The following is a 27,855-nucleotide window of genomic DNA, read 5'->3' as shown; positions in this document are numbered from 1 at the left end:
AGAAACGAACAGAACGCATACAAATTATTGCAGGTCTAGAATATTTAACTTAATGTATTTATTTTCTACAGTTATTTAGATGATATGAAAAGGACCAAATATTTAAAAAAAAATGTCCCTGAATTACGTAAAAAATAATCTCGGGAATAAAAATTAGTGGTTTAGTAATTCTGGTAATTCTGGTAGAAAAAACATGATTTAATACGTATATTTCTCTTTCAACTCTCTTCTTCAACGTAATTTTTTACTCGGTCCGATTTGTTGTTCTCGCCGTGTCAATGCCCCTAGCATCTAGATAAAAGCTTATAAGAGACATGTCCGGAATTAAACATTAAAATCTAAAAAAAAAAATTAAACAAGAAGCTAATATCGAATCCGGCCACTACCTCGTTGTAAAGCATGACCGATTAATGGAACCTCAGTATTATTTGCCCGATTCTGAAAAAAGTAGACCCTCTAAACTACACCAATTATATCTACTTTACATCACTTACAAAATCTTCTCTGCCGTAATATGTGAACGTCTGAAGCACATCGTCAACAACCTGATAGGTCGTTATCAGTGTGGTTTTAGAAAAGAAAAGTCCACAGTCGATCAAATATTCACATTACGCAGATCCTGGAAAAACCCAAGAATACCAAATCCACACCCAATATCTTTTCATCGATTTCAAGGCCGCATATGACAGCATCTACAGGGACGAGGCATCCCTGCCAAACTAGTCTGTTTGCGATGGATGACCATGGAAAATTCACCCTGCTTTTTTGTTTTTATATTATACGCGCACTCTGCACATTGTAATGAGTGGGGAAACATTGAGTCTGGCAAAGCATTCCCCATTCGTGTGGTAAGACTAAAGAAAGAATTTCTGTACTTTACAGTGCGTCCGAAATTGGACTCATGGGTAAACTGATGAGCATACCTAGAAGAACGGATATTACGGTTGAATTTTTTGAGGGGAGGAATGCAACTGACTATTTCATTAGAGCATTGTTTATGAAAGTAGCGATAAAATAATGACAGCCATGAAACCTTACGACGGTGCTCGAGAGATACAAAAGTTTCAGTTAGACAACGGTCACCTATCATTTTTAGAGCTCTCTTTTGAATTCTGTCTAGGAGACTGAAGTAGCTCCATAAAGGTTGAAAACAACTTAGCAGAACCTTTCGATGTCAAAAAGGTTTTAAACAAGGTGATGCGCTGTGATGCAATTCGTACTTGAAAGAATAGTGCAGAGCTCAAAAGTCAACACTAGAGGCACTATCTTTCTATCCAATTACTAGCATATGCTGATGACATTGGCATAATAGAAAGAACTCAGCGTGGTGTCAATGGGGCTTTTGTGAGTATTGAGCCAGAGGCAGCAAAAATGGGTTTAACCGTTAATGAGGTCAAAACAAAGTACATGCTGTCGTCAAGAAAAGACGCACAACACCGACGTCTCTGCCAAAACGTCACCATCAACGGACGTAACTTGGATGTAGTTAAGGACTGAGATCAAACGAAAAATAACTCTTGCTAACCGCAAGAAAGCAATTTAATGGCAAAGCCCTCTTTTGAAGGACCAAAGTGTCACTATATAAAACCCTTATAATCCCCTTCCTACTATACGGTGCAGAAGCATGGACTATGACAAAAGCGGATGAAAACCTTGAGTGGTTCGAGAGAAAAGTTCTTCGTGGATCTATGGATCGAAGGGGAGTAGAGGAGAAGATGGAACTACGAGCTGTACGGGCTGTAGAGTGACGTAGACTTAGCCAGAAGGGTAAAAGTCCAACGACTAAGATGGCTGCATTACGTGGCTTTCGTCTAAAATATCTCGGGAACAAAAACAAATACTGAAATCAAAATTATTTTATTATATGCAAAATATTGTCGTTAACTTTATGTTTTTTAGTAAAATCTATTTAACAACTTTTTCTTACAAGAAACGAGACTTTTTTATCTTGCACGAAATTATTATTAGTATTTTGTAAAATATATCGACAGACGGGCACGAATGGGAAGTTACCAGTGTTCGTCGCATCCCAGCCCCTTTTTTGTTTTGTTACTGTAAGTACCTGTATATTAAAATAAGTTATTGAAGTTTTGATAACCCCGAAATTAATTTTACAGAATGATGAAAATTGTAAATATTTATTGGCGGGTTTTAGGCCAGAACTAAAAACTAGCGTAGGTTTCAAAAACTTTAAATAATATCTTACCTATGCGGGTGCTCTCAGTTAATCCATTATCTTATAACTACTGCCTTTCGGGCTAAGAACAATTTTAATACTAAATAACAAGAACTTATTCTAAAACCAAGAAAATTAAAAAAATTTGGTATCTTTATCATTATTTTTTATTTTATATAAAACTTAAAACTAAATAAAAAAAAACAAAACCCATTATAATACTTAAGCTACTTAAAACTAACCAAAACCAATGCCAGAACTTCCAACTTATTGAAGCTATGTATTTGTAAAGGACGTATAAAACTTTGAAGTAGAATAATACAAAGTTAATTTCATATATATGTATTTGTTTGATTTAATCCTGGCATTATAGCTCTTTAGCCTTAGGTAAAAAGGTCTTGAGTCGAAAAATTTCATTTTATGATTTGGTGTAACGTCTCTTGATGTGGTCTCTTTCGTTTAATACTAATAACTTGAGCCTAGTTTTTGACTTAAATCGCTTTTGGTTAGCGTCAAAGAATAAGATTTCGGACGAACTATAATCTGGCGATTCAATTTTCGATGAATTTGTTCAATATTAGTGGCCGTATATCCGCAATATCTTTTAGAAATAGTTAAATCACAGCTCCTGCACATCATGGTTCAATTGATGAAGGAAAAATATTCACATATGTATGTTTACATTACTTTTCTACAATAATTACAACGCAAAATGTAGATTTCGAATTCGAGATTTTTATCAAATACGACATTGTCTTCGCTCCTGTAGCCTGAAGCATTAGGCCGATTAAGTTCAAACTTGAAAGTTAAGGTTCTGAAGGATAAAATGTTTTTTAAGATAAAAAATAGCAGTTAGTTTATAGGTCTTAATGAAAGTCGATTTTTCATTTTTAAAACGGGAAAGGTCATTATGATTTTGTTTTGCTTTTATAGATTTGTTTTAAACAATGCAGGAGGATCAAAAACTGAAAATCGACGCACGTTTAGTAGTGATTGTTGTAAAACTTATTGGATTTATATATATTTTCTTCATATTCTATAAGTTTATTAAAAAGCTATAACAAATGTTTTTCGAAATTATTTCAAGAGTTTTGGGTATAATTTATTTTTATCTTTCTAACGAAAACATTGAAAATCATGCAATCGCAGGATCAAAGAGAAATTTTTGATTTACATAATATCTAAGACTTTCATGTTTATTTGAGTTAAAATTTTGGAAAGTTGTGTACAAAAAAAAAAAAAAACAATTTTAATCGTCTTTAGGTTGAAAATTACCCAATTATATATAACGTTTTTATGTAGCTTAATTTTTGGATAAAACACTTAACGATACAAAAGCGATTCATCCCAAAATCGTAGAATTAAGCGAATACAAAAATAAACATAAAAAAAGTTGTGAAAGGAAAAAAAATGCATAAAATCATTTTGTGTCTAACAAGAAAAACAATTCTCTTGAAAATGAAAAAATCGCTATATTAGACCTGCCACGAGCACGCTATTTCATTTAAACTCGAAGTTTTCATAGATAAAGACAGTGTATATTGGTACGTATGTATATGCGTTAAATTAAAAGTTCAAATGAAACCTGTTTATTTTTAAAGAAAACATTTCTTACCAAAAGAATTTGTTTTCCTTCATGAGCAATTAATAAATGTATACATTATATTATCTATATATAAATTATATTATTAGACCCGGGGTAACACTTCCAAAACGTAAACTTTCCAAAGCCCTTCCTGGAAACAACGTAGAAGTGTATAATATATAAGTATCTACAAATGCAATACAATTCAAATCACTTTTTATTTTATTTTTTCAAATCGTAAAATACAATAACATATTATAAGAAGTTATTACAAAACAGAAAGTTCGATTTTTAAATTAATTCTATTTAATAGTTGTATATGTTTATATTTAATGAAAAAATTATTGACAAACAAAATTTAGTGAAAACAATTGTTACCTAAAAACGAATATAACCTATATGGTGAGTTTTAAAAATGTTACAAAAGTATAGGTAGCTTCTTGTTTTAAAAAATGAATAAATAATGTTCATCTCGATATCTTTTGCGTAAAAAATAATGTATCCGGTAAGAGGTTCCAATCAACTCTACCATTCAAAATATGGCGTTTACAGGAAGTGTACCAAAGAAATCAAATAAAAGGAATGCAGCAGCAACAACAATCTTGAGAGAGAAAAAGATGCGTGAGATTTTTTGTACTATAAGACGTCTGTATATGATATTTGTGGTTTAAGTTGATTTAACTCTACTGTCTTGTCTTAAGGTAACCCTAAACGATGAACATGCTCGTGCTCAAAAAAGAAAAACAATATCCAAAAACGCAGAAAGCTTAATTATTATTATCAAAGTAGGTACATACACGTACACTTGGACATATCAACAAGCAAAAAGAGTGTGTTAAAATTTCTGTGCCGGCCGCATCGCCAAATTATTTGCTTGCTTACCTTGTTTAACTTTTGATTGGTTACAATTTGTTGCAAGTCAAATATAAATAAGTTAAGAAAACTTTTTACATAAGCATTCAACAAGACATGAAACAACAATGGTTCAGTTTTCCGGCTCTATAAAATAACCATAAAAAATAAATCTTATATTTTTAATACTATGTTAGAAACAAATTCACATAAAAGAGGACTTAATTGCTTGGTCTTCTTTATCGATGTCAGGTTTTTATTAATTTATTATTGTTATAAAAAATATCAGGCTGAACGAACATTTTGCAATAGAAAACTAATTAGTAGTTATTTAATTTTTTTCTTAGAATTACTTTTTCCCAGATAACACTTGTTTTGTGTATTGTTCTCAAAAAAAGCGTAACGTAATTTTAATCAGAGCAAAAAAAATTGCGTTTCGTCCGATATTGACAAACTTAAAACACAAAATATCTTTCTTTTTATAACCACACCTTAAAAAAATGAATGATACCAATACGTGATCACCACCCTCTTCTTATTATTAGATGCTACTTGATCACAATAAACGTCTAATCAGTAACTGAATTTTTCAATTTCTCATGAGTTTTTGTTTGTGCCAACAGCAATAGTCTCTATAAAGCAGAAGGAATAAAGTTTTTCTTTAACTGCCTTTATTACACTCTCACAGGTCATATGTTTTTTTTTTTGCGTTAAGACTACAGAGGCCCATAGAAACCACATTTGGCTGCACACCGGTGCAGTGTACTGACACCCGGTGTAGCATTCCGCCACACACCAAAATCAACTCAGATGCAACTGTAGTAGATGTGCCCTCGCATCCACATACACATCACACTGATCGAGACACCGACACAGAAAAATCAAAAACTTTGTATTTTACTCGCTCCGTGTCTGACACGTGAAAACGGTGTCTGCTCCAGCCCACCCACAGCACATATTTCTGGACACCCACATCAAATATTCTCTAGTACTTTTGCTGGGTAATGCAACACTGCAAAGCAGTAGTTATACCCGGCACTTATACTGATACTGAAAATGTTTACATATATTACCTATGAATGGATAGGTATATTTATGCAGGTAAGGAAAGATTTTTCATTTTATTTTCTAAAATTGTATTAATACAAAAATTACACTTGCTTTTGGAAATTATTATAAAAGTGTAGGGTAAATTTTATTTAAAGTGAGCAACGGAACGTTCCGAATGTACAGGATCTAATCGAATTCTGTTTTTACATAATTTTTGGGAATTTTCAGTTTCTTAAATGTCTTTATTAAGGCAACATTTTGGGAAGTTTTAATTTTAATAAGTTTTTTCGCTATATACCTACATATGTACTTTATACGGGTGTATGAAGAAATCGAATATAAACGCTAAACAAATGCAATACAAATTTAGAGAAATCAGCGGACATTGCATTTCATTTTTTTTACCAAATAATAGTTTGACATTTAAATTAAATCTCAAAAACAGTGATTACTTTATAAAATATTTAACATAAGTGATAAGAGGATTTAACAATTGATATGAGGGTTAAAAAAGGTAAATGACAGCTTTTAATGTTAGATTGAATACAAAAATTGTAAGTCTGAAAATCTAATCTTAGTCAAATAAAATAATCTATATAAACATCACGTGGAAAATACATAAATTTAAAGTGTTAAGTTTTAACAAATAATATTTAATAAAAAAATGTATAAATTACGGTTCTTAATTTAAGATTACATACACATTTTTTTTTCGTAAGTCCCTAATATCATTCCTATTTCCACAGGTTTTTCTTCTCACAATTTGACTTGACTCCAATCTCCGACGGAAATCAAGTCAAATCAAGCTTATTTCAACTCCATTCAGGTACATAAAGAATTGAGGCGATATTCAAACTCGCTTCAAAACCACATGTTAATGTAGTAGTTTACGAACAAACCCCCTCCTTGAAGCAATTGTCAAATTAACTTTTTTTTATAGAATCTTAATTTCCAAATGTTTTTTTACCATTTCTTCTTGAAAATTGTCCATTTTATTAGTTTTAGTTAGTTTTTATGCTAAGTTAATTTTATCAGCAACGGATCGTTTTGTTGGGAATTTCTCACTGTACTATATATGAAATACCAAAAAACGCATTTAATGGTCGCATTCACAAAGCTAGTGGCTACGTAGTCAAGGGATGCTGATTGGCTAAATCTAACTACAAAAGTAGTTGGCATTTCCCCTTCGACGTAGTGTAAAATAATTTTCGACTACAAAGTTAGTGCACACTGCTTTTGACGTTTCACAATCAGCTGCTCGGTAAGGACACAAGAATTCAAAATGAAATGAGTCTTTCGGTATTAAAATACAAATACAAATCAATCATATTATGTCTTCTATTTGGTTTTATTGAATTTAAAAGAAAAAAAAAACTATTAAAAGTTCTGAAAACACAGAGGTTTCTTATTTTATAAATTTGTATTTGTCATTAATATGACAGTCCTGGATTGACTAGCTTTGTAGTGCAATTTTGCATTCACAAAGCTAGTTGAATTTTGACTACGTAGCCACTAGCTTTGTGAATGCGCCCAATGTATCGCAAAAACAAGTAAAGAAACTCTATACTTCTATTATGCGTGAAACATCCTACACTTCCTAAACTAGTATTATAAGGGAAGGTCATTTGTTTTGTCTGTTTGGTTGTTCCTCCTTCACTTCTCAACGAAGTGAGTTAAAGTTAATAAATATTGTATTTCATTTAGTGAAAACTATTTCATAAACCTATTTTACATCACAGCATTGCTCTTGGTTCCTCTAACTCATGCGTACTTGCCCCTGGAATTTCTCTACGATATGTTTTGATTTTCTTTTACCACACAGGTAACAGCTAGTATTACATACATACCTACAAAAATACACAATACAGTTTATCAGACACTTAAAGACCCAACAATTATTTACCTATTGGAGAAAATCTACCTTTTTACATATGTATTTAAATACGCTGTTAACAAAAATTAAGGAGCACAATTTTTCTTCAGTTTTTGTTTGTATTTAATTACTCATTGAGCAAATTTAACAACATAAATGATGTTATGTTTCGGACATACAAATATATATGCTCCATATTTGTCTGCTAGAAGTTTTCTTAGTACTTTTCGAGGTCAGGACTAAAAAAAATACATTTAAGAAATAATTTAAATGATTACTGTAAACAATAAAATTATGATTAATATCTTTTTTTTCAGGATGTAAGATCAAAGCACTACGTGCCAAAACAAATACCTACATCAAGACTCCGGTTCGTGGTGAAGAGCCTGTCTTCGTTGTAACTGGTCGAAAAGAAGATGTTGCGAAAGCTAAACGTGAAATTTTGTCAGCAGCAGAACATTTTAGTTTGATTCGGGCCAGTCGTAAGCCTGTTTTGGCTGGAAATTTGGGAAAGGTGCCACCCGGGCCACCATCGATTCCTGGGCAAGTTACTATACAAGTACGCGTACCGTACCGTGTAGTTGGTTTGGTTGTTGGTCCAAAAGGAGCTACCATTAAGCACATACAACAAGAAACGCACACTTATATTGTGACTCCGTCACGTGAAAAAGAGCCAATTTTTGAAGTTACTGGTTTGCCCGATAACGTGCAAGCGGCCCGCAAACAAATCGAAGCTCATATCGCTTTACGCACAGGCAACTTATCGCCTTCAGTGCAAACCATTAATTCGCTTAGCCAAATGTTTATTGGTGATGAGCTGAACCCGGAGTTTTTAGCTTCCATTTATAAAAATGGCATATGCTCAACGTTTGATTATGTTGACGCTCAAGTGTCTCCCGCCGATGGGTTGGGATGTAACATGGTTGTGCAAACTCAAAGTATGCATACAAGTGCATCGAATATTGGTTCTTTCAATGGAAACGCCAATCACCATCATCAACAGCAGCAACAACCACAACATCTCCGTCAGGGTGGCAACACAGTTGTTTCTGCTTCAAATTCTGTTATGAATAGTATTAGTGGAGCTATGATGGGTGCAAATAATGCCAACAATGGAATAGGTGGCAATTCATGCAATGGTAATGGCGTAGTCGGAGAAATGAATGGAACATCAAACGGAGGTAGCCGATCCTGCTCCTCCAGTTCGTCGTCAACCTCTTCAAAAAGTGCCAACAACTCGCGTCCCGAACTGATAAACATTTGGAAGAATCTTGGCGAATCCCTTGATGTTGATGAAGGTCTCGGTGAATCACCCAACATCTGGACGCTTCCTTCTGTTACCGTTCCAATCGGTTGCTCACCACCCCAGTCAGTCAGTCCAACTGATTCTCTGCTTGGTGGAGCTGGTGGCTCTACTGGCAGTAACAATATAAGTCATATGATCTCATCCACTTCTACTGCCAATATTGTCAACAAGGGCAATCGAGCTGGTATTGCCTCCTCAACTTCACAACAGCTTAACAATATGCGCCGCGAGTGCTTGGTTTGCGGCGACAAGGAAGTCACTGCCGCCTTGGTGCCATGTGGCCACAACATGTTTTGCATGGAATGTGCTAACCACATATGTACATCTGTAGACGGGTGCTGCCCCGTATGCAGCCAAACTGTCTACCATGCTATGCGAATTCTGCCTTAAACAGGTCAGATTACAGGTTAAGTAATTTTTTATTTATATTTTATACAATATATTTATATATTTATATAAATATGTATTTATTTATACATGTTTTTTTCGTAAGCCCATACAAACAAATATAAGCTTATAAATATTAAAACAAAAAAAAAACAAAAACAAACAAAGTACGCAGAGGATTTTTATATATTTTTTAAATGTTGAATTTTATTATGAATTTATTTTATAACGAAAAAAGTCATGTTATTTTGGCCAATATTATGTAAACAAAAAAAAAAACTAAACAATAACAAAAACTAAAACGTAGCAAATGAAAAAAGAGATTTTTATTAAAGTAATCATTATTTTTTATTAGATCACTTGTTTTATATACATATATTATAAATAATAAATAATTCATATAATTTAAAAAAAATAGTTTATATTTTATGTTAAAATTTTTTATACGAGATTTATTTTATAAATTATTTTATATTCCTTTAAATAATGTTTTTTTTTAAACATAAACTAATTAAGTGAGAAAGAAAAAAAAGACGAAAATAGAAGCAACAAAAAAAACATAGAAATATTTATTTTTAATATAGTCAAAAAATAATTAATAAAGCATTTTTCAAAGCAAAAAAACTATGGTTGAAGCAATGGGTTGTGTGTCGAGATGAGTTTTTGTCTTTAAATATATATATATATATATATATATATATATATACAGGAATTGTAGAGTCATGACCAAGAGTGTACACAAACAAGTTTATCGATAAAATATGAATATCAGCTTGTTAAATGAATATGAGGGGGAAACTCGATATGTTTGACGTTAAAACTGACAGAAATAAATATAATTGATTACAGTATCTAATAAAAGGAATTATAATTTGTTGTTTGACCAAGCATATACATAGGTAGCCTAATCAATATGATTTTTTTTCAATTTTAATATGAAATTATAAATTTTAAAAACTTCACAAGTATAATCTGTGACATTGAGTTCAAGGTGTTATTCACTGAGGGCATAGAGAACTTGAGACTTATTTACAGTTTTATAACTTAAGTCATCATCTCCACCGTTTCTAAACGTGTCGATTTCTACGATCTAAGGCCAACCCAATATCATGTTTGGTAATTCGTAAAACTATTAATTGTACTGAACACTGATATAGAGGCCACGCGAAATTGCTTTCAATTTACTGACCTATGTATGTAATTAAGTTATACGTAGATGTTTCTCTTATAAAATAGATCTAAATTTAATAGCATATAGAAGTCATTTTTCCAATTAATTTTGTAGTACAAACATTCGGAACGGAAAAGAATATTTATGAGCGTATGCAAGCGCATACATAGACAAAAATGTGCATATGTCTAAACCATTTTCAACTTCCAATATGAAGTTTTTAAAAGTCAATTATTTGTTTTCCTTGACATTTTTTTGTCAAGAATCAAAAAAAAAACTGTTTCAAAATAAATACAAAATTGGCTCTCAAATCAACTTTTGTGTAGGTATGTCTTTCATATATTACTATAGCCTAACACAAAAAATGTAAAGGATTCGTTGAAAGCACTTAGTATTTTTTAAATTATTTATTATCAAATTTTGAATATGTTATTTTGTTTTATGAATTTTTTGATAATTTGTATTGTTTACCCACACGAAATTTCGTAATATTACTGGGGCCCTACTCTGTAATGCGTTTCGAAAGCCAATCCGATTCGAATCTAATATTCAATTCGTTCATAAATTCGTACTCTGTAAAATGTTCGAATCGAACCAAACAATCATCTAATACTTTTTCTATTTATAGAATAGATTTGCCGAGTCTCGAAATATTTACAAAATAAAAATCAAAACAAATCACAAACAAGACGAGGAAAAAATTAAAATTCAGTCATTATTATCACTTGAGGATTATCGTAATGACTTTTTTTACACTTCACTTTTTTGTGATCAAATTTGTCTTTTGCCAAGGTATACTTTTTTCCCTTCAAGTCATATGAATTCCACCATAATTTCAAATTGCTGTTGATGATTCCCTGTAATAAAATTTAGTTGCTTAAGTTTTGGATAAAATTATTATTTCCTTTCTTATATTTTATCTATTTCACACAACTTAACACAATTTTCCTTTTGTGTTCTTTGTCATTCCGTAAGTACTAGATTTCCTATCCGCATTAGAAATAGAGAGTACAAAATATTCGTTTTGGAAAATATTTGCTTCTGAAACGCATTACAGAGTAGGGCTCCTGTATATTTCTTTCGAAAGTATTAAAACCCTTTATAATTTTACTGAGCATACTATTTGATTTTATTATAAATCGAATGAATTACAATTCAGTAAATGAAATATTTGTAATGTTTTTCAGATCGATTTTTGTGAAGTTCTTATTTTTCTTTTGTAAATATTTAATTCAGAAATTACTTGTGAGTGTTATTGATATGCCTCAATTTCTCATAAGATATAGAAATAATGTTGAATTTCGGCTATTTTAATGGTCAACTTTATTTTCATACAAACCACATTGCACTAACTCCAAATCCTACAGTGCGACCAAGCATAGAAACTGAAAAGGGGACAAGTCCCTTTATACAGACCTTACCAATTCTGTGTTAGTTTATTGTCTTGATTCTTATGTATGTATTTTATTAACAAATATTTTAGTTGCCGGTTATAAAACCAAATTCTATTTGGAAATAAAATCCATTATTAAATATACTTTTTTTGTTTACAATATTCCGTTGGAATTTATTGTATATCGAAGTCGTTTCTAACTTACTGCTATCTATTTAATGGCTATCTTTAATTGTCTAGCCCTTGCTGTTTTTTCTCTTTTCCCGGGGCTTAATACCCGCTTTATAAAACAAAAATTTGGTTCTATAATTCGAAAGAGTGAGAGTTCATCCCAAATTACATGGTCCTTAACATCCAATTTCTCTAATTCCCTGGGCCCAAAAATCGTGAGATTTAAAAGTGTCGATGCATAGAAAATGCAATCAATACTACGTTTTAAGCGTAATCACAAAGGTTTATTGACATCTGATCTAAAATTGTTTTTAATTTTGTAGACTTTTTTTCTTGTCAGCTTCGTTTTTTAAATTATATTGTTATGATGTGCTTACTTTCGCCTTGTATTGAAAGTAGTAAGACAAAGTTTTTGCATCAATGACGTTGAAATAGCTGATGAAATGAGCTGGATAGAAATAAGACCTAATACTGGTCTAATCAGTAATGAAGGTTAGTTAGAGCTGAAACCAAAATCCCTTAAATTTGAAATTGCTTTCCCTACGTTCTAAATAAATACATACATATGTACATATGTTACTCGTGTGTGAACAATTATTTATGGCTTAATGTTTAATATTTGTAGAATTCTTGAATATCTAAAAAAAAAAGTAAAGGCGTTTATATGCACCTTTATATATACGTATGTATATAGATATATCCACCTTTCCTTAAACTACAAAAACAAAAATTATCTCTAAACTCATAAAAATGCACAAAATAAATATTTGCTGACTAGTGTACAAATTATTGAAAACGCAAAATACCCAATAGTCAATTTTTATTTGAAACGAACATAAAACAGATTTATATTATTATTATAAGAGATCTATAAAATGTTCTTGATTTCTCAACGCTCATTATAATAATTTCAATTTCATTAACAGGTCTCTCCAAGGACCGTTCTAATAGTGAAGTATTCTTAAGTATTATTGTTTACAAAAACTGCTATTTTGTCAGAATCATCATCGTTAAATATATTTGATAAAGTTGTGCTGCCTTAACATGCAAGAAAAATATTCTAAACTTAGGGTCCAAAAAGTAAATAAAACATCGATTTTATCATTCCTGCAGCGTTTTGGTTGTATATTCTATGAAAATGAGGAAGTTTGTTCTTTCGATAAACAAAGTTAAAAGCTTGTGTTTTTTTTTTTTAGAAAGTCATATATATGCATAGATACAAGTTACACAAATATTTATTTATTGCTAATAACTTTTCACATTAAAAAAGTCTGCTCGTTTGTTACTAAGTTATTTTGGTGTAGGCATGAAGAAAATGGCCTATACGATATAGAGTGATATTAAATGTTTAATTGTACTTTTAAAAAAGTAGATAAAATATGTTACTAGTTTCAAAAACTTGCATCATTTATATTCCGTGCTGAACATTGACTGACCTAGTGACTAATGCAACAAAATGGGATCATTCAAGTATGGTATTAGATTTCTGGCTTCCGTAATATTCAGACGAACGTATCGCTAATTTTATTTTCATTTTCGAAATATAACTTGTGACGTATTGAGTTTGCATACAAAATAATATATAAAATGAATTTTAAAAATTATTTGTTTTAGAAAATTGTTATTTATCTCTGAAAAAAATATAATTTAAGCCTGCTTCTGATTTTTCCCGTCCATACTTAACGTCTTTGTTTTTGTTGTATGACAAAGCCAATAAATTGCTTGAATGGTTGCAACACATATGAATATAGTATAAGAATTCGAATATTATTTGTCCGTATATAAAAGCGGCGGGCGTGAAAGAAGAATCCAACATAATGAAAGAGATGACGCAAAAATAAATGACATCACTATATATATATATTTACGGGACAACTCTTAATAAATTACTTAAGTAGAGCATTGGTCGCATTCACAAAGATTGAGGCTATAGTCAAAAGATTCTGATTGACAAAAGTAGTTGAAATTTCCCCTCCAAAGTAGTGTACAAAATTCGGCTAAAAAGTTAGTGGGGAATGATTTTGCCGTTTCACAATCAGCTTTCATTGAATTTAAAAACACAAAAGATAGTTTAAAGTTCTCAAATCAAAAATGTTTCTTATTTTATATATTTGCATATGCCAACAATATGACAGTTCCAGATAGAATAGCTTTGTAATGTTGTTTTGCATTCACAAAGCTAATTGAATTTTGACTACGTAACCACTAGCTTTGTGAATGCTCCCATTATGTCCACTGATGCCTGTGTTGATCTAATAACCTAATTAGGATACTACATATATATTAAAATATTCTACTTATTTTCTTTTCCTTGACTAAAATTTTATATTGTTCAGGCAACGGCTTAGTAACTGATAAGGCATCGGGTCCCATCGATCACCGAAATCAAGCATCAGTGAGCGCGGTTGGTCTACAGATGGAGGACCGTTTCGATACCTACCGCGTGCTGTTGTCGTGTGTTCTTTCTGTCTGTTGTTCTTCCTCTTCTGTCCCGTACTAATGTCTTGTGTTGTTATCACCTTATATAGTCTTACAGCCCTAACTTCTATCAATTTATTGATAATTTGGTATTATGAGTATCAAATGATAATTTTTCACCCATTGTGAATACCATTGTGATCACCATAATACTAACCAAATACGATTGTGAATAGGTTTTGTTTGGTGTTTGACGTTTGTCATTTGTGTTGAGTTCTTATGTTTTAGTCTATAAATAATTTCGGCGGAATAATGTAAATTATTTTCATTAAATAAATTTCTCTTCTTTTTCTTGATAATGTTTTGTTTATTTAGGAGTAGAATAGTTAGCTACAGAAAACAAATAGAAAAGCTTGCTTGCACGATAAACCTTCGTTCCTCCGTACAATTGTCTTCAAACAACAATTCTAGTGCAGGCATTTCGTTTCGTTCAAAAAAAAACTTTTATAAATCATATTTAAATTACAATTATTTACCATTTACGAATATTTGATACATTTGTCAACGAAGATTTTGTATGTGATAGAATATTTGATGGGTATCAATATGTTTGATAGCCGTAATAGCCGAGTTTATCAATAAATCTATTTGCAATAGATCTTTTAATTCACTATTTATCAAAAATAGTGATAATTGATTACCATAATACCGATTCATTAATTTTGTTGATAATTATCAACTATTATCAAATATCGTGTTGATATTTGGTAACCATAATAGGGCTGTTAGTCGCTCTGTACATTTATGTGCTGATAAGTATGTAACGTAATTTATATTGTTGGCCGTCATTTTTTCTTTTTCCTCGTGTTTACAGTTTTTGAACATGAATGCGTTATTTATTTTCAATAGAATCTGTACTGCAAGACATTGATATAAGTGCCAAGACTTTTTTTCTTTAAAATCAGCATCATTAATGACTTTAATATTTTTGCAAGATATTTCAAAAAATCTAGACGAAAGATTCGCTGCAAGGACAAAATATTACTTTTAAATTGTTTTGCCAAGAAGGGCAGTGGAAAATCAACAACTAAAGACATTTTCCTAAATATAACCAAGATAGCGAAACTATTGCATATTGGCGATAACCCATTCATTACTATATTTTCTATTGGTCTTAAAACTACTCATTGCATACAACATTACTAATAAAGATCTAAATATACATAGATAAGAGTGTGACAAAGTGAACAAATTTTTAATTGATTCGTTGTAGCTTTGAACTATTGATTCAAAATTTTTACGTTAAAAAAATCTTACTGAAACTAAGAGGGGAAATTGTTAATTTTTGGAAAAGTTCCAAAATTGGTTCAGAGTGTACGATGAGAACGATGTTGACTTTACTATATATTTTTTTTTAATAATCTCACAAAAAGAATCTTGATTAGTTTGTCCGAAAATTAAAGAGCAAAAAGCCTTGTCATATCTTTCTAAAACATTGATTGAATACTAACAAAAACAATTCTTGATTTCTCCCCTTGCCAACGATATACATAATGTCTTAATATTTTATAACAATGGGAACATCATTAATTCCAAATCATGTAATCAATCAATTCAATAGTACATATATTGATTTTATTTTCCCTAAATAAGGAAAAACACATATCAGACACCTAATATATTTTTTCAATATACAATTTAATATAAACAGTTAAAATTTCAGTAATATACATTTCAAATAAATTTCAAAACAAAATATTGACGCATTATGGTCGTGGCTGTCGATATATATTAAAAATATTAAATTAAATACTGGGAAAATAATTTTACAAGAACATGAGTTTTACATGTAACTAATTTCTTAGAACGGTAAATGAATTCGACAACGGGGTGGTTTTTGCGGACAAAAACAAATACTTTAAAATTTAAATTTAAATTTAAATAATTTTAATTTGATACAACAATTTCTTTCGATTAATTAATTTATTAATTTACAGGTATTCATAATTTTTGGGATAAGTTCTTGCTTGCGTTGAGCACTCTTAAGATAAGGAAAGCAAAGGGATGAACCGTGAGGACCGTTTTGTGTTGTTAAAAAGAATGTTGGACAAAAATAATTAGTTTTGAATAACTTCCCTTGGAAAAAAGTACTAACATTTATAGTATAACTCCATTTGGTTTATCCTTTTTACCAATGTACTGGAACCAAGGCATACAAAAAAACTTTTAAAATTGCTTTTACCAATATCTTAGTTAAACAAAAAGTTGGCAATAGGTTAAAATTTGGGGTTAAGCTTCTTAAATACGCCTCTGTCCTTTTCCGTAAAAAAAATGCAGTCCGGCCAGCCACTTTTTTATATCGATTTTACTCGACTGTTCATCTAAACTAGGATTCCGATAGTTTGATTCGTTTAAAACTGTTCAAGTTGTCATTTTCCTCTTAGAAAAATTAGAGCTTGAAGATTATATTTATTTTTTCGTTCAGATATTATTCTACTTATGCACATATGTATGTATGTTAAGAGCACACTTAACAAGCTTGAACATGGGCCAGTGTACCGAGTCCTAACCGCCAAATTGTCGTAAGCGCCAAAAATACGAGTATGTGTATCGTAAACGAAATATCGAAAATATACTGCTGGTTTTAAATACTAATTATGACTAACAATAGCATAAGATGGTACACATTTTTAAATTGCCTATTTTATTTTTTTTGTTTAAAATGTCGCTACCGATGAAAGGGATCGATGCACACCGAAATACCCAACAAGCGGACTTTGAGCGAGTTCAACTTTGCTCAAAAGATTTTCTTTTTTAATCTTCAATATTGTTAATGATATTAATGTATTGATTCTCCAAGATTAAAGGTAGTAGCTCAAGGCGTTGAAGAACATTTAATCATTAATATAATCAAAGATGCTAGATAATAATAAAATATTATGTATGCTCATGAAAAATGGATTCATTTAAATACTGTTCAGTACTGAATTTTCAGAGAATTTTAATTGAGAGCATATCCCATCGGAATGGCATTTACTCTTAAAATTCATTTAAATTTATGCAATTCCAATAATTTCTTTGACACATTCAAACCGCTTTTTGTAAATGCGTTTTTATCAATAAAGACACCAACTAAATTAAATAAAATACAAATATTTAACATTTTAACTACTAATTCAAAATTAAAATTTGTAATACATATATTCCTTAATAATTTGTATTTTTGTTGTTTTTGTAATGCTTTTAAAAAAATTGAAAAACAACAAATAAAAAAAGTAATCTTAAAAACTTTCAACCCATATCTCTGTACCGTTGACAAAAATTAATTCTTATTTTTCAAGAATTTTCAATTATTTCAATTAATTATTAAAACAAAACACAAATATTAGAAAAAAAAAATATTTATACATATTATAATGAAAAAAATATATAAAGCTCTAGAAAAGAAAAACAGAATATATAAGGTACTCAAAACTAATCTCTCGAAAACATGAAAAAAGTAAAAACAAAATGTGCTATATTTTTAAGCACTGAATTTATAGTTTAATAATATATAAATACATACATCATTAAATATGTATTTACTATTTTTAATAAAATATTCTATTATTGTATTACTATTAATAAAACGACAATTTTGAGTCCATAACTCTTGGTATCGCAATAAATAAATAAGATGTAACGTTTATAATTAAAAAAAATCGAGAACGGACGCCTGGAAGAGGCAAGTTGTATCAAATTATAAGAAAATTTAAATAAATACAAATTCATAAACGAGATTTTGTTTACATTCTTTACGATACCTTTATGTACATAAGTCAAAAGGTATTCATATAAATATAATTTCAAACAAATAACGCTTTATTTATTAAAAAAATAACAAAACTTATTATGTACAACATTTGAGTGTAAGTTACTAAGCTATACATATTTTTTTTATAATTTGCATGTAATTAGTAACATTAAAACCATACACAAAGTCATATTTATAGTAATTTATTAATTTGTTTGCCTTTCTACTAGAACCCGTTAACCATATTTTCAAATATAAATAAGATACAAGAAAAACTTCATTAATTCAATAAATAATGTAAACATACAAATAAATATTAAACAAAAATGAGAAAATATTTTCTCTAAAGATATTTATTTTGTTCACTTTTTTAAGAATAAATAATATTGTTTATTTGACTGAATTAATATAATATATAGTTTAAAAAAAAAATTATACATACATACATATATTATTCTTTATTTTGAAAATTTTGAAATTTTGAAGCTCTCAGTGACTTATTGGCATAGAAATCAAATACTATCCCAATTTCAATTCCCTATATTGATATATATATATTGACCCAATGGGAGTATAGAAATTAATATAGGGTTTTGGCTGCACCCTTAATGTAGCAGTGTTTTTTCAAATTCCAAATTCGCACCCAATGAGCGTCTATGTGAGCCTTAAAATTAAAAGAAATTCAAAACAAGGACATCATAATATACATATACGTAGAAAAAAAATATAAAAAAAAAATCATTTTCAAGTGAAATATTTAATAAATATATATTGCATTTATATTTTATATATAGATGTATGTATACCTATATATTATATTTATAATATATATATATATATCTGATTACCCGAAAGACTTAAAATATTATGTGTTTTATCTATAAAATTATATATATAAATATTTATATGTAAACAGAAATAGAATTATTATGACATGAAAACGTAAAGAAAAAGAAAAATAGTTTCAAATTAACTACGACTTAAAATAAATGAAAATACATATTTATGTACTTTATATATCGATTAAAATTGAAAACTCTTTTTAAAATGATATTAAAACTACCACAGAAAACTACGAAATTAAATGATTGCATTTAATTTAAAGGTATCGTATTGATTTGACTAAAATAAAAGAAAAAAAAATAATAAAGCCACTTTTAGAGTTGGTCGTGAACTTTTATACATATAGGTATAGTTTTTAATTCTTGGAAAAGAAGAGAGGTGCTTATAATTCTTGTTCTGTTTTTGTTTTTTACATTGTCTCCTTGGTATCCCGAGAATAATAAACATTGCTCTCAACTATCCGGTAATAGAACTTGATTATACAAATAGAAATTTAAACTACTTGGATTAAAAAATAGAATTAAATATGTAGTGTAATATGTAAGAGCAACATTTTATGGTTTTCAATTCCGATTATATTTAAGTACTATGAATTCAAATTTTAATATCTGTGTTTCTACAAACCGTGACCAAAAGAATTACACTTCAATTACACAATGTCATGTATAACGAACTTCTTTAAAGTGAAAAAAGTGCATTTGGTAAGCCATTTTTTTTTTTTTTTAATTTATCACTACTTATAAGTTATTCACACTTTGATGGTATGTAACACGACATATCTGTAAAAGCTACAAATATATTATTTCCCTTCTAATAAGCATATACATATTAATATTGACTTTTGTGGATTTAAAGACTTATTGCTTTTGCATATGTGTTAGATATTTTCAGTCTTATTTTATGATGCCATTTTAAATTTGTTCAAACTGAGAATCGCACTGTACTCAAGAAATAAATGTTTTACTTCGAATAAATATAAATAAGAATCTCAAACTGAAACAAAAAACAAAAAAACTTTTTTTCGAAACATGACGGTTTTATTTCTTGTTAAATCAATGTCAATAGTCACGAAACTCATGGAATTGCTTATTTTCACGATACTTACTGATAAACTGAATTGTATTGAAAAATTATAATTCAAATCGGATAGTTTGAAAATTCGAAAAATCAGCATTGACATTGGATATCAAGAATCGAAATGATTAAGATAATACATGAGATTGATTTGTTATTTAAAAGAATGAATTAAAACATTTACATTTAAACGGCATAATGTTGTGTCAACATCATCAAAATAATTGTTTAAGGTTTATTTCACACATCAAAAATCAATTAGTAAAAAACTTAAAAACAGCATAAATGGCATAATTTTGAAAAAGAATCAAAATTAATCAATTATAAAAACTTAAATTGTATTCCTTTTCAATTTTAATTGGAAATAACTCTGGAAGGGTTAAGCTTATCTAAAAATATGTTTACTTTTCTACAAAAAAAAGGAAAATTTCCTTCAAAATCTGGATTATTTTGTTTGATATTTACATTAATCAACAGTTAAAAAGAAAAACATACGTAATTAATGGCTTGATCACATGAACCCGGCTCGTTTAAACAAAATTTTTACTTGGACTTGTAGGGCATACCATTTCCTAAAAAAATATGTACATATAATTTTGAAAGGTTAAAGAGCTAAAAGTCAACTGACAAAACCGTTACAAAATGTTACTATATCAATTTTCTTTGTTTTCACTACGGTAAAAAAAAGTCGGGAATTTACTCATTGCAGCGAAAAAAATAAACATGTTTGAACAAACAATATACAAAATAAATCGTTATACTTAAAAACATATTTTTCTCAAAAAAAAAATATTTTAACAAAAACCCAAAAACTGTTTGATAATGAAAAGTATTATAGACATTGAACAGTAAAACCTGTAAATTATTCTTTTAAATACAAAAAATAAAGAAACGGTTGAAATTTGGCAAAGGTTAAGGTCAGTTTAAGAAATGTTTACAAAAATCATTAAGAGAAAGAAAATGACTTCAGAGTCCACGGTTGTTTGTTTGTTGTCGAGGACAACAGGATATATCTCTATTTGCTTATAGCATAGCTCTGGGTATCGCAACTTTTTCACCTTCGATATTTGCTTTAAGTTGTGCCAAAACCCGTGGCAAAAGATAAACACTTTGGATTTGAAAAATTACTACAAGTCCGTTGTGGCGGGTGAAGTATCATCCTTTCTTTGAAGCTTTGCCGTTTCTTACTTTGGTCTTATGTAACTGTAGTTGTTCGTGCCTAAGGTTTTAAAACTTTTTTATCAGTAACTTTGCCTTCCGTAATTCAATTACTATTTCACTCATTCGTGAGGTAATTTTTTCAGTGAATGGGTATTGCTCATTTTTGGTTTAAGGTGTATACACGAATAAAATTGGAGATTAAAAGGAGATCGAAGATATTTTTGGGATTGAACTTAGCAGTTGTAAACAGAATTAATTTTTGTTTTGTCAAAATACCTGTTTAAAAATATAGGAACATTTTTTTGGCATCGAAAGAGAAGTATTTAAATTAACAAGCTTAATTTTTGCTGCATGATACAAATTTTCGGATTTTGAGGTTTAAGTTCTTGAAAGTGAATTTTTTTTCTTCTGCACTTTGTTGGCAAATATCTTTTAAAATCAATGCTGAAATATTTATATATCTAAAAGGTTTTTTAATTGATATTTAATTTGATTTCAATTTTCAATTTAATAGCATTGTTATTAACATAAATTATTTCAAAATACACCTAAATATTAGAATGGACTGAAGCCAATATGAATCATAGGGTTAAAACTTACATTTATTCAATCTTAAATTTGACATAGGCGTATAATTTCATCTTTTTAAATATTTATAGAATTCTCATAAGGTTCCGCTATTCGTTTATGTACACACGCTCTTAGAGAAAAAGAATTCGTGATTTGCAGTACCAATCAACAGATTAACATATGTATATTTATATATATATTGCAATGTAATAAGATTACACCAAAATCAACCCGATCCGTTCTTCCTACAAAAGTTATAATTCTCTTATCGCTTAAATATTATATTTTTTTGTCTTATGTACCTAATTTATATATTTTTAAAATCTGTACTCTGGGAAAGAATAAATAAGCTTACTTACGATTATCCTGAAGCTAACAAAAATACATTTCATTATACATATCTAGAAATTATTTAGTTAACTTTTGTATTGTGTAATATATAAACAGTTATATCGACTTAAATTCAATTTCATAATCTCAGCTTTCTTGATCTTGAAAATGATTCCACTTGTACTACAAACTAAACGTCACCTTCCATCTCATTGATATCAAACCTTACCGTGTACACCCTTGGACAAGCATTTATAGTAAAATGAGCATTCCTCAATATTCAGTTTAAGTTTTTCAGTAGCTTATTTCATAAAAATCCTCATCGGTTGTTTCTCTTTACCTGTCCAACATTAAGTTCGAGGAAACGCTAAATCTTTGCTTATGTTTTCAACTGAAACATTCGAAAACTTTGCAAGAGTTTTGTATTGATAACGAATCAAGGTTGCATTTATTCAAATTGCATAGTTTATCAGCATTTCCTTCATAATTAGTTTTAACTTGTCAACTGTAAAAAGGAAACACCCTAATACGTGACTGCTATCGTAAGAACAAAAATGGCTTGTTGGAAAATCCTTTAAGACAGGTTCTGATATTCCAGTGATTTTCTTGGCTATGTTAAAAAACAACCGATTGCATAAGAGGTATTACTTTAACAATTTCATTTCTGATGGCAAGAAGTATCAAAGCTCAAAATACTACAATATGCAATCTTTTCAATTTCGTGCATTACTAAGAAGAAAGGTTTAAAACTTTAAGAAATATAACGGAATAGAAAATCAATAAATGACGGGTATAATGCCTGCAAAAAAGTGTGTTCAACATTAAGGTGTTTCAAATTTTCCAACATTATTGATAGTTTTCAAATCCTGCAACTATAACGAAAAAAAAAATAAAAACAAAACCTTAGATCTTCAGTTTCAGTCAGCCTCGATACAAGGTAGGTAGTAGGAAGTATCCAGGATTTTCATTTATTTATGATAAACATATTAACTTCTGTAAAAACTTGTTTAAACTGCAAGAAATGACTTGAGCAGGAATTCTTTCAATTTGACCCCGTAATATACATTAGAAGCTTCACAGAAGATTTCAAAATTTCTACGACTGAAACTGATTTTGAGATTTAGCTTTTCCGGTCCAGGAGTAAAATTAGAAAATTCCAAAACTGTACTGTTAAGATATTCAACTTAACATTGTGCTGTAATTTCCTGAAATATAATTACGGCCATCACCAGATTTAGTGCTACGTGCAACATTGAAAATTCTGTACGAGTGATTCAAGGGCATGTCCAGTCCAAGTCCAATTTACGTGGAAGTGATGTGAACTGGTTTTATATCAATACAGTTGATCAAAACTAAGATCTATGAGTCGCATTCGATTTGCAACATATTTACAAAAAAAAACAGTAGCATAAAAAAATATGATTTAAAAATATGAAGAGTCCTAAAATGACGTAGGTTTAATACCAATTTACTTTTAACAGTGTGATGATGAGAAAAGTCTTAAATTATTATTGGGTAAAGTTGGATGGGTTCACTAGCCAAGTTCCTGGGGCCCAATATATTTGTATGAATAATAATATTTAATATAGTAACAGAAAACTTTGCAAGTAATAGGGCATATTTATCACAAATCACAGTTACTTCTATATCACACCACTAAAATTAATTATTACTAAATATTTGCTTATTTAAGCTTATTACTAAGATTTCTTGCAACTGTAAGTGTTAAGTAAGGTAAGCCGAGATCACTCGGCTATGAATTATTGAAACATCTACTTGATAGTATTTTTTCTTTTTTTTAAAAAAAGACTATTTTTGCATTTTCCTGGTTGTTGTCTGCGTTTCAAATACGTGCTTGCTTTTTAATTTGGTGAGTTAAAAAAACTTTGCCCATGTAATCGGATTTCCTTGTTAAAAACTGAATACATATAAGTTTGGTTGGGAAAGATAGGCTCTAAGGTCCAAGTAAACTGTTTATGAAATTTTATGATTGAAATCGCCGCAGAATAATGTAAGACGTGCTTATAAAAAAAATATTTCAGTATGATAATACGTGTGGACAAAAAGCCAATAGATGAATTTTGGGCGACTTTGGAATCCGTACAAAGGGTTAACCGCTGCCGCGATCTACTTAAAATGAACTTAACTTAATTAATTAATTATTTAGAGCTTATATTTTAGCTATATTTCTCAATCTTAGTAGAAATATCAAATAATTTTTTGTTACTAAGAAGAAAATCTGCCAAACGCTTTCGGTCCAAATGATACATTTTTAAATGTTGCTTTTTCATATTTGTCTCTTTTTAAGATTAAAAGGATAACAACTTATTGGCAAATTCTGTTCTTATCTCATATTGTTCGTCAGTTTAATTTCAATTGATTTCCAATCAAAATAGTCTACAACATTTTCATTAGTAGCTGTAAGGTATTTTTTTGAACTACTTGTATCATTATTTATAAGCCCGTGTACGTTTCATATTAAAATCACTATAACAGAAATGTATTTATTATTTTGAACACTGAATGAAGCGGTTAGTTAAATTTAATTTTTTCTTAAGAATGACAAATCCTTAAGAAAAAAAAACTTTCGTAAAACAAAAATAGAAACAAATACGACGAATTTACTGGGATACTAGGATCAAAAATTAATGTACTAAACCTTGCGAAACTCTTGTGAGCAATGACTATTTTTCTTTATTTCAAAATTTCAATGGCAAACCGAAGATAACCTACGTCGATTTCCATGATAGCTATCACATCTATCCACTCCCAAAACCAGCACAATTTCACAATAGGAACACGCTTTTCGACAAAAAAAATTGTTAAATTTGTTTAACTGGAATTTGTATATATTTTTTCAAATTTTTGGTAAAAATAGACATTTTTAGAAAAATTGTGAAAACTGTGAATAATTCGCGTATCAATAAAAATTGGTAAAATCATCACGGGCATCATTATAAACAAATGGTGAATAGTTCTAACAAATTCTATATCAGCATTATGAGATTAGTAAATATTTGAGGTATTTTAATAGAAGGTATCACAAAAATAACCCAGATATCTGTTTCTCGAAAATGATTGCATTATTGTAAATGTTGATTATATTCCAATCTTAGCATGTTGATGTATCCACTAAGGAGTAATATTCATTAAAGATAAAAACCGTTTGTGTTTGTAGCTCACATTTAATAGTTTAGCATGTCTTAGTCCAAATTACACTATGGTTTGGACCCGATGCTGGACTCCAACATGTTCTGATACCACCAACAAATTAATAAATAAACCAGTTGCAGAAAAAAGTAATTTGTTCGCAGGAGGGAGAAAATGTGTGTTGGTTTTTTTAACAGAAAACCTTAATAGTTTTTTATGCCCACATGGGATCTTAATGAACTATACTTCTGTTTATTAATGCTGTCCTCAACGTCTCTAAAAATGTTTGTCGAGATGCAAATTATTCAGGCGAAATGTTTATTTTTATACAACTTAAAATTTGTCAAGTATTGCAAATATGTTTACATATTTACGAATATAAAATTATACAATGAATCAAAAAAAAAATAATAAAGAAATGTTTCTTTTATTCCAAAACGAGAAGTTTTCCACCCTGTTAAATTATTATTTTTATAAGTAACAAAATATTTTAACATACTCTAACAACTCTCATACAGTGCGTTGTGAATAAAATTAGTTTTTGATATAATCCTCCAATAACAATTAATTGCATACTAGTCTCTTAGAATAGTTATGAATATGATATATATAATAACAATGAATTTGAATAAATAATAATAAATATGAGTAATACATATAATTAAGAATAATAATTATGTATAAAATGTGTCACAAGATAAATATGCAACAAAATAGTTGGTAACAAATAAAAACGATACAATAAAACATATACAGACATAAAAAATAGTCATGTATTGTATAGATTTATGTAACGATAATATTTATAATTAAAACGAAAAAAATATATATTTATTTCTATTTTATAAAATGTAGTCTCACATTTATATAATATATAAAATATTTAAATATACATACGTATATACAAAATATATGTATACATACATAAATATATATCTATATATAAAACCATGACAAGTTTTGAAAAAATGAAACTTAAGTGTCATCGCTAGACCTCTAAGAAACATTAAAATGATTCTCATAATATATATTATTATAATAAAACATTAAATAGACTGAATTCTGTAACAACTTTCGGTGCATGATTTTAGTCACAAAGTCAAGATTAAGAGTAAAAATATTTTATAGTTATTACAAATTCATCGCATAGTCAAGTGAACAAAAACAAAAAAAAATAACAAAAATGTAATAATAATGATGATTTTAATAAAAATAAAAAAAAATAATATGATATGATATGATAAGCATAACGATAATAATAGCAAATAGATTAATATTTATATTTATATAAAACTATCCAAAAAGAAAACCAATTATAAACAAAAAAATTAAAATCAGCACTGAAGACTTAATAAAAATTTTATTCAAAGACGAAACTTAATTATTTCAATGGTAATCTTTTTACGAAATACATGTATTAACATATACAATAGTAAGTGTGCACAAGTTTGCTTCAAAACTATCTTACTTACTTACTACTGATCAAAAATCGAGTTAGCAGATAAAAAGTTAAAATTGACGACAGCAACAACAGTTAATTTTAACAAATAAAAAAAAATAGAAAGGAAAGTCAATTACAATCTTTAAACAAGCATGTAAAAAAGTGAATAAATTTAAACCACTATTTCACTAATAAATAGTATCTGTAATTGGTCGACTTTAAACATAATAAAACGTGATGGAATTAAGATTTTATTGGAAACAATTATTGATTTATTTAAAAAGCCTGGTAAAAACTGCAAACTGGCCAAAAAGTTATTCTCGCCTAGAAATGCACCTTAGCTAGACAATAAGATTCATCTTGCGGCGCTAGGTAAAAATGTTTGCCCGTTGTATTTGCACATAGTATACTCATAGAATTTAACAAAATTTACCAGGTGAATCTTTAGGTCTTACCATTATTTTTTAATGCAGTATCAGTAGAGTGATGGTTAGTGCGTTGGACTGTCATGCCAGAGGTCTTGGGTTTAAACCCTGCATGTGCCATCCAAAGTTTTTTATCAGGGGTACTGCCTCTTGAACGGAATTGACAAATTCTCCAAGAGTAATTCTTGTCATGAGAATTGCTTTATTAAATTAGCCGTTCGGATTTGACATATAAACAAAAATGTAGGCCCCTCCATCCCTGACAACATTACTCTCATACAGGAATGATTGGAGAGTTGTAAGTCACTAGGCACTAGTTGTCAGTGAACTTTTATTGGGGATGGTTCCCTTCGCGTTGCGCGTCGATCGTCCGCTGCCCATGCGGGTTTTTGCTTGAGCATTTTGTCTATTTTTTTACAAACATACATACCTACATAGCAAATAGTAATAACAAAAAAATAATAGCTTTAAATGTTATATAATGAATATTCAGTGAAAAAACATTACAAACAAAAAAAACCCTAAATCACACCACCCTAAAGCAATACAATAACAACAAAAAAGAAATAACCAACAACAAATAAAAGATTGATTAGCCAAGCTCAGCACAGAAAAGTGAGTATACCATCCTTCTATTTCCCCTTTCCCCTACAGTTGCACGGCATCAAAAAGGATTGCGTTTTATA

General features: G+C 29.4%; 1 protein-coding gene across 3 annotated transcripts in view; it reads left to right on the top strand.

The window, feature by feature from the left end:
* Window positions 1-27,361, top strand: part of LOC129953257 (RNA-binding protein MEX3B) — a 40,975-nt gene extending 13,614 nt beyond the window's left edge. For all 3 annotated transcript variants that reach the window (XM_056066253.1, XM_056066254.1, XM_056066255.1), the window contains one exon: window positions 7,854-27,361. In XM_056066253.1, the coding sequence (XP_055922228.1) occupies window positions 7,854-9,232 (1,379 nt within the window). In that variant the 3' untranslated portion in view covers window positions 9,233-27,361. The remainder of the gene's footprint in view (window positions 1-7,853) is intronic.
* The last annotated feature ends 494 nt before the right edge of the window (window positions 27,362-27,855 follow it).

This window comes from Eupeodes corollae, chromosome X (assembly GCF_945859685.1).
Source record: "Eupeodes corollae chromosome X, idEupCoro1.1, whole genome shotgun sequence".
Lineage (NCBI taxonomy): Eukaryota > Metazoa > Arthropoda > Insecta > Diptera > Syrphidae > Eupeodes > Eupeodes corollae.
Note: the sequence above shows the minus strand (reverse complement) of the source record. Positions and strands in the feature narration are given on the sequence as shown.